The 9,433-nt window shown below is 31.1% G+C and overlaps 1 protein-coding gene across 1 annotated transcript in view; it reads right to left on the minus strand.

Moving 5' to 3' along the window:
* Nucleotides 1-8,442, minus strand: part of LOC105623765 (NADH dehydrogenase [ubiquinone] 1 subunit C2) — a 14,858-nt gene extending 6,416 nt beyond the window's left edge. Inside the window, exons 1-2 of the mRNA XM_012205143.1 lie at nt 8,253-8,442; nt 1,982-2,125 (exon numbers count right to left, since the gene is read on the minus strand). Of these exons, the coding sequence (XP_012060533.1) occupies nt 1,982-2,125; nt 8,253-8,442 (334 nt within the window). The remainder of the gene's footprint in view (nt 1-1,981; nt 2,126-8,252) is intronic.
* Between the last annotated feature and the right edge of the window lie 991 nt (nt 8,443-9,433).

Here is a 9,433-nt window from a genome sequence, read left to right on the forward strand (position 1 = left end):
TGCTGCAAAATCACTTTATCGTGTCTCTCGTTGTATTGCGGCCGTTTGTCTTTCAATGCTCGGCTCAAACGCATCAATTGCGTTCGATACCGATCGCCTGTGATTGTTTCAGTCGGTTTTAACAGTTCATAATACACTATGCCGAGCTGGTCCCATCAAATACAGAGCATGACCTTGGACGTCAAAATCACCGTTCTTGAAGCGTTGAAACCACTCACGACACGTTCTTTCACTAATAGCGGCCTCACCGTAAGTATTTGAGAGCATTCGATGAGCCTCAGCCACAGATTTCTTCATATTGAAGCAAAAAATTAAAATCTCCCGCAAATGACGAGAATTTGGCTCGTAAACTGACATTTTCAATCGAGAATAACTTTATGATGCAGACACAAATCGACTAATGTTTCTATGGGGTTATGTTGACAGATGCCCAAGTTTATTGTATGACGTCTATGATCTATTTATTTCGACCACCACTTATCGCTAAAGCCATCCATAGGAAAACGGCGAAAGCAAAGTTGTACACCTAATATATTTAAATTTTATTTTATTAATTAAAATTTTAATTATATATAGATAAAATTATTTTAAATATACAAATTTCAAAAAAATCTGTAGAACCTCAATTTTTCGAATACCTTAAAAACATCCGACATATACCAAATCTTCAACAATCAGACATTCGAATAGCTCTCTTTCAAAACGACTAATTTCCTAATCGAAGTCCCTGAGTCTTCCAAAAGCTCTTGAGCTCTTTGAATGAGTTCCGGAGTTCTTGTTTTTTTCTCTCGCGTTTTTTCCTTGCCGGGGAATTTTTCTCGGATTCCTCTGAAGCCATATATCTCTTAGCAACATCATAAATCATTGATTTCGGATATTCGAAAAACGTTATAATTTCTCTTGGCATCTTTCTAGCGCGCAAACTTTCAGTAATCGCTGCTCTTCGCTTATACTCTCTCTATGATATTCATAATTGACTTAACTAATTTGAAGTTAGAGATGTTTCATTCACGCATCTGCCTACTTCAATGCAAAGCAATTACAGGTAAATTATAATATGGCAAAAATTTCAAATTTAATTTTCCGGATTCTAATGACTCACTCTGTGTTTCAATAGCTATTATTCATTGCCAATATTAAAAATCTATAATTTATGTATGTACATATGTATATACATATATGTATACTACTTTCAATATTAGTAATAATTACTATTTGCAGCTTAGATATAAAGTACAAAATATTTTTCAATATTTAAAGGACAGTAGAACTTTTTTTGCAATTGTTCGTTTTATTTTTTAGGTCTTACGTATTTTTTTTCTTCATTAAAACTGAAAATTATCACAATAATAACTCAATACTTAAAAAAAAATTGATACATTAAAATAAAGAATAAAATTCTTATTCATATCCTTATAAAATCACTGTCAGATATATGTTTTAATCATTTAAAAATTAATTCAGAGTAGTTTAATAACAATATAAATAAGGATTTTATTTTTTATTTCAATATATAAAGTTTTCCTTGAGTATAACGTCATAATATAATAATTATAATAATTTTCGATTTCTAAAGAAAAATATATAAGAAAATATATAAGAAAGTGTATAAATAAAACGATCAATAAAAAAATGAAAATTGTACCCTCCTTTTTCTATTCCATAAAATGTATGTTATTTATACAATAAAAAATGCGATTTATAAATTGGATATACAAGTATAATTAAGGAATTAAAAAATGATGAATGAAAAGTAATAGCTAAATTCGTTATTATTTTATTATTGTAAAAATGTAACATTTCCATTACCGTTATGGACATAAAAAATTGATTGGCACTTAACAAAGTAAATATAATAAAAATATCATAAATAAGTCGTTACTTTCCAATCTTGCAAAATACATACGCATTTGACAGTGCAAGCAGAAAGATTATTTTATTTAATACTTTAATTATCTAAGAATGAAGAAGAGTGCGTTACCTGGCTCGGGGAAAAGTTCTGGATGTCGTATAATATAATCTCTCAGTTTAGTATCACGTTCCGCTTGATAATCGTCAACAAACTTCTTTACAAATTGTGACAAAACGTACCCTCCTGCTACGAACATAATATGCCTCTGTATTCCTAAACAAAAACATCCTTGATTTGAGATTGCGCCAATATTTGTGAGATTTATGTTATTTCGAAATTCGCAGTTTTACATTTAATCTTGATTTCTGCTTTTCTTATTTTCTTGTTATAATCAATTATTTTTCTCACATTCGACTGTGATTAGTTAATTTCTTATGATTTCAGACTTGAAGCTTAGGTAATGGTTTAAGTTCACATACAAAAGTACGCATACAAAAGCATAAAGCAATAAAGGTCATGGCACACAAAAAACTTAAAGCAGTAAGACATAAGTAGTAAGGAAATTAATATGTTGGATTGGCTACTGTTACATTATAGTCTTACGCTTTTAAATGTGTATAACTTGTATTTATACAACTTTATATATAATCCCTATTCTACAATAAGCACAGCTGTAAGTGATTGTAATTATAAGAATTGTATCACAATCAAATATTCTTCTCACATTTGACTTGATTGGTCAATTCCTACAACTATAACTACTTACAACTACTTACAACTACAATTATGACTATTGTAGAATAAGCTTAAGTCTACAATCTTGTTTTAAGAGGTCGTAAGCCGTAAGCTGTAAGTTATAAGTGACGGACACAGAACTTATACTTTTATAAGTATAAGAGGCCGTAAGAATTGAATTTTGCTCAATTCGCTTAAGTCTAACGGTTAAAGCCTAAAAATTGCGCAAAATAGTTTAAAAACAGAAATTATTGTCACTTAATCTCTTTCGACTTATGACTTAAAGCCCATTCTATAATTGCGTAAACATAGTTGTAAGTGATTGTAGTTGTAAAAATTGATTAATTTTCAACAGTCGAATATTTTCCTCATATTTGATTGTGATTGATTAATTCTTATAACTATAACCATTTACAACTATGCAATTATAAAATGGGTTTAAGGCCTCTTAAAGCAAGGTTGGGAATCTAAAGAGCATAAAGATTGTCGTAATACTTACGACAGACTTAACGTATGACGCGGAATTTATGTATGTATATTACTATATCTCTTGATAACGTGCTACCACGTCAATGCTTGTGCGTTGCTTACGTCTATAACTTTCTGTCATAAGTGTTATGGCAATCCTTGTGCTCAGACTCTAAGTCATAAAACAGTTCTTGTGCGTTACTAAAGATATAAGATTTAAGTCATAAAACACTGTCTTAAGATAATAAAGGATTCCGCATAATAAAAAGAACAGGGAACAGAGAATAAGAATAAGAATTTCAATCTATCAGAAATCATGTATTGTGGAATACACAGTTTTGATAGGTTGAAATTCTTATTCTCTGTTCTCTGTTCCCTGTTCTTTTTATTGTGCGAAGCCTCTAAGTCAGCCTTTCTGTTAAGTCTGACTCTACAATAAGTATTTTAGCCTTAAGCCATAAAAAATTGATTAATTACAATCGAATGTCAGGAGAATAATTCATTATGATTCGTTCATTTCTTATAGCTTAAGTCTTAAAAACCTATTGTAGATCCAAGCTAAGAGCTACCGCAGACAAAATTCCGTAATGGGCTTTCTTCTATAAGTCATTATCTAATCTTTAAATTTCAAGATCATAAGAAATTGACCAATTATACGTGGGTCGTTTGATAAGTTTGGTAAATTTCCATGAAATGACGCTACAATCCATTTGATGACGCGACATCTCGAAAGATCCACTCTTCGAACCCCCTCAGGCCAAATTTCAGCCAGAAAGGACGCATAGTTCACGTTTGGTAGTCATTTGAAGTAGGCTGTCTCAAAGTCTGCAAAATACTCATTGACGGCGACAATGACTTTCTCATTTGACGAGAATTTCTTCCCATCGAGCCAAGTTTTTAAGTTTGGGAACAAAAAGAAGTCACACGGGGTCAAATCCGGAGAATAGGGTGGATGAGGAATCAATTCATAGCTCAATTCGTAGTTTTGTCATTGCAACGGTCGACTTATGGGATGGCGCGTTGCCTTGATGGAAGAGCACTTTTTTGCGCGCCAATCTCGCTTCAAATGATTACCAAACGTGAACTATGCGTCCTTTCTGGTTGAAATTTGGCCTGAAGGAGTTCGAAGAGTAGATCTTTCGAGATGTTACGTCATCAAATGGATTGTAGCCATTTCATGGAAATTTAGCAAACTTATCAAACGACCCACGTATATAGTTAATTATTCTTCTCAGGCTTTAAGGACCAGGATTAAGTGCGGCAGAAGGGCTAAAGGGACTATAGCCCTAGGCTCCATCTTTTTAGAGGGCCTCAGTCCTTAAAATGGTATTTCATTAATAAAAGTAAATAATCAAATACAAATATTAAATTAAAAATTTTTATTTTGCATTCCTCGTACAATGAAACACATAATAATCGCACACGATCCATAATAACTGATACTATTGTCATTGGTATTATTAGCAATAGAGAGAGCGAACTGCTGAAAAATCTTGATTTTAATGATTTAATCAATAAATTTGCGTATAATAAATCAAGAAAAAACTTTCGTAAGTACTACTAAAATTTCAATAAAATATGAATTATCTTTATTTATTTCTTTTTCAGTATCCGGAATTGTATTGTATCTTTTAAGCAGAAACAACAAAAATCGTTATACAAACAATCACATTCCTCAAATAGAAAATGCAAAATGTGTTTATATTTTGTTATTATGATTGTTATCAATAAATAATTTTAGTAATTATCCAGAAAAACTCTCACCTCTAATTTTGATGAAATTAGGCTCATTCAACGTATTTTTGAACAAAATGAAAGAATCTGCCAGAAAAAAGTGCGAAACTGCCCTGTGAAGCGAACTATTAAATATTTAAAGTTAGAAAATCTGTCACAGCTGCGAAATACTATAATGACAGCTGCGGTTACCTTTTCATGCTTTACGTGTGCATACATTGTATATGCATACTAACTTGCTCTTACAGCGATATATTAATGTTCATTTATTAATATTAATTTCAGTTTTTGCTCTTTCTAATGCCATTGGTTCCATTTCGATATCTTGAAAATTGACTAAGTGCGCTATGTAGGAGTCGCGCATTGAACCGCACTGTATCTCCGAACCCTTTGAGATACAAACGAAAGTAAAAGAGATACAAACGGGTACAAACGATTCTCTTTCGAATGGCAAATGAAATTAAAAAATCTTAAAGTTGCGCACTAGCATTTTTTATTTTTCATTTTTTGTTTAATTGTTTGAGGTACAAACGAAATAATGATCGGTACAAACAAGTACAAAAGCCTATGGTATTAATTTTTATTTTGACATAACTTAACGTAACTTAACGTAAGGAACTATATTTGTAAATACAATTGGAGAGTATTCCATTAACTTCTCCGCCGCTTGATATTTGAATAGTATAAAATTTAAGAGAGATTATTATTTCCGTTCGTGTAATGTGCATAATACAAATTGTATAGAAGTTATACTAGATATTAATTTTAACGAGTCAAATTAAGTTTGAAAAAAGTTTATTAATTTACTAACAGTATATCATTCATGGACATTTCGACTTAATTTAGTTATCTTCAGCCATAAATTAACTCATCACAATAAAATTATTATATTCATAAAAATTAGTTGTCAATTACACTAAACAAATTATAAGGATCATCTTCATTTACAAACGTTAAAAAGCATTAAAAAACAATGATATTTGACTAAGTAAAGTTACTGCAGAAATATATATTATGTGAATTTAATTGCAGTTATTTTATTCTTGTGGAGAAAAAAAATAAAGATTCCAAAATGAAAATTTTGGATTCGACCTGTGTTATTACAATAGAAAAAAAAAGATCATTTTCATACTCTCTTCCAATTTATAAAAGATAAGATTCACGAGCAATTTTTTTTAAGTTTATATGAATGACTGTTTCGTAATTTGAGAAACTGTTAAAAATATTTATTGAATTAAATTTTCATCAGAAAATTCACGTGTTCAATATCATTTACTTGTTGCATCGATCTATAATTCATATAATCTAACCTAACCTCTTTCCGAAATCGAGTTCAAATATTGTAATTTTTATGATAACGGTTACGAATTTTATGTTATTGTAGATGATCCTTAAGGAGCAATAGTTAATAAAATATTAATTGCTAAAAATTATCGGAAATTGGTCTCAATCTTCAATAATTTTTTACTTAAATATACTATCAGCTTTACAGAAGAAGATAATGCAAGATAAATGCAAGAGATAAAAATTGTTTATTTTCTTTTCATAGAATTCTAAGAATTTTTTCAAAATTTTTTATCAATTTTTTAGACTGCATTTTCTTATTTTTATCAACATGAGAAAATACGATATTAAAAAATTCTGAAAAATTCTCAGAACTTTATGAGAAAAAAATAAACAATTTTTGTCTCTTACAGTGTTTCTATAAAGTTGATAGTATTTGAGCAAAAAATTATTGAAGACTAATTTTCAGTAATTTTTAGCAATAATTAATATCTTATCAATTATTGCTAAAATCGTAAAATGATACTCAGTTCTCACTTCTTCTCAGTTTAGTCCATTCTGTCCTTATGCGAAAGATTTATCTCCTTCCTAATTAGAATATAGTCATCAATTTTAACAATTAATAATTCTCAAGCTTGATACAACTCCAACAAATAAATATAAAGATAAATGTGAAATCAGTTAATACGAGCCAACACAGATTAAACGTGTGTAAATTCATATATTTAATCTTGAAAAGGATTTTCAAACATTTTAACCCTTTTGATTGGGTCTTCTTCAGCATATTGATGACAAAATCCATTCGTATAATTAAATTTGAGAGGTAGAATACAATAGAATTAGAGTATCATTAACATACATTCATACTATGATTTCAACATTATCTGTCGTATCTAACAGAATACTCAAATCATACATTTCAAATTATTTGTAATTTAATAATGACTTCGAATAAGTTATTATAAGTCAATTAAATTAGTTAAAAAACTTATGTAATAATGTTAACGATGATCTGTTAAATAAGATGTGTTAGCATCAAGATATTCTGAGTATATGTAAGAGATGAAAATCGATTATCATATATGGATAATATATGGATATTATATGATAATATATGGAGAATAAATAATAAGTAAACAAATATGTATATATAGGATAATTATATAGGATAATCTAAGGAAATAAAATGGAAATGTCCAATTTTTTTAAATAGATCATGGTGTAATGAGTCTAATACTCATATTCATAGTTAAACCTTAGATTTAAGGCTTTTTTAAATTTATCTTCAGATGCTTTACGAATTATTTCATTGGCTACTGAATATCTAAAGATAAATTTAAGGAAGCCTTAAGTACAAGATGTGACTATAAATATGAACATTAACCAATCTTAACCTAAATATGTGACTATGATTTTTCACATCTACAACTTATTAATGTATAGAAAGTCGTTTAGCTTGACTAATGGGAAGGAATATAATCGAATTTGATAAGTCTTAAGAAAATCTAGATTAGGACTACGTCGCCGCCCCGAAGCCACCCAAGTACTGTCTACATCCCACTGTCCACATGGTAAGAACTCCGATAATTTGTTTTGAAGAATTTGTATTACATGACCGTGACAGATTTCCTAGCCTGCATAGTTGTCAACTTTAACTTAAAAATATCTCGGTATGCAGAGCGACACTTCTTGTAATGTTCATTTTGATAAGAAAACGCATCGATTGAGTATATTTTTATCAAAATTTGAGTAGACCGGGGTCTTCTTAACATTTATCAAATTGATTCTGAAATAAGGCATTTATTATAATTCTAATTAATATCTCGTTCGGACAGAGCGACGCTTTTTTTGCTAGATTCTTTCGTTTCATGTAAATACACGTCGGATAAACCCAATTTTATTGCTGATTTTTGAGCTGCGGGGGGGAAGGAGCTGCTAAACTATACAAGTACCCAATTTTCTTGCTGCCGAATGCGTGCGTGCGTGCGTGCGCGTGCACGTGCGTACGTGCGCGACGCCAAAAGAAAATATACACGTAAAATAGAAACACAATATTTGTCCATATAATTGTCCGAAATCGAATATTGCATTACATAATCATGTTACGAGATTAATAAATTGCTGAGAATAAAGAAATAAATCTCGCATTTAATCGTTGAAGAAAACGAGATATACTCACCGGCATAGAACGGTTTACTATTGTATATATTTGAGAATGATGGCATCGCAAAACCACTTAACATAAGTACTATTTCCGTCGAGTACTTCGACAGCACACTGGGCTCGTACGTGGGATCCGGTTTGAGCAAATCAAGAGCCCATTGAACCTCCGGATGTTCACTCAACTCATGTGAATGATGTTTACTCATTTTTTTACTGACGAGAATTATAATCCACAAAATGTTAAAATGTTAAAATCGACAATTAGGAAAACGCAGCGCTCTACTCAGAATATGTAATAATGAATTAGAATGAATCGGTAGCAGACAGCGAAAATCAACGAAAACAACAAAAATCACAATAGATTTTATGCGATCGAGCGAGAGTCGTTGATCGCAGCGACATCTGATGAAAAAGTGTGGAAACTGCGGTCTAGAAAGAAAGGAAAGCAAGCAAATACTGGCCTAGTTTACATCGTGCACTTGCATGCACGGTCCTATGGTGCGGAATTAAAGTCACTAGATAAGAAAGTATCGCGATAGGAAAATTCACTGAATTATCATTTGAAGCCAAAATGGCGTCAAATAGTTCAGATAGTGCATTTCATGTAACTTCCTATACATTAAGTGCAATCCTAATCTGATTCTGTTATAACTTTAGCATTGTTCGTTTTGTCTCTTCGGGATCACTCCGAATGAACTCAGCGTATTTGAAATGTAGGATTCACACTATCTTCTTTTTCGCGTGAGAATGGCCCCGACTCTAACACAGATTCGATACGACCAGAATCGAAAATGCCGCTTATGTTTGAGTAATAAAAAATAATATGAAGAATACGAAAGTCTAAAAGAGTTATATAAACTCAATTGCGCGTTTGAAATCGCTCACTTTCCAAAAATGACAATAACACGTTTGATCACGTCGGAAGACGCATAAACTGATTCTCACTTATGTACAACATGCGTCATACAACGTCCGACGTTCATCGTAATAATGAATGTCAGATGTTGTATGACGAATATCGATTGTGTACGTAATGTGAATTCTATATTTCAAGTACGCTTCATTCGGATTCATTCGGAGCGACCCCGAATAGTTTCCGAGAGACAAAACGAACAATACTTTTATATGCATTTGTGATTTTGTGTAAACTTAGAACTAGTTAGAAAACGTCGGATATGCTTGAAAATCCCCGTTGCT

Source organism: Atta cephalotes (genome assembly GCF_000143395.1).
Source record: "Atta cephalotes unplaced genomic scaffold scaffold00064, whole genome shotgun sequence".
NCBI classification, from domain to species: Eukaryota; Metazoa; Arthropoda; class Insecta; order Hymenoptera; family Formicidae; genus Atta; species Atta cephalotes.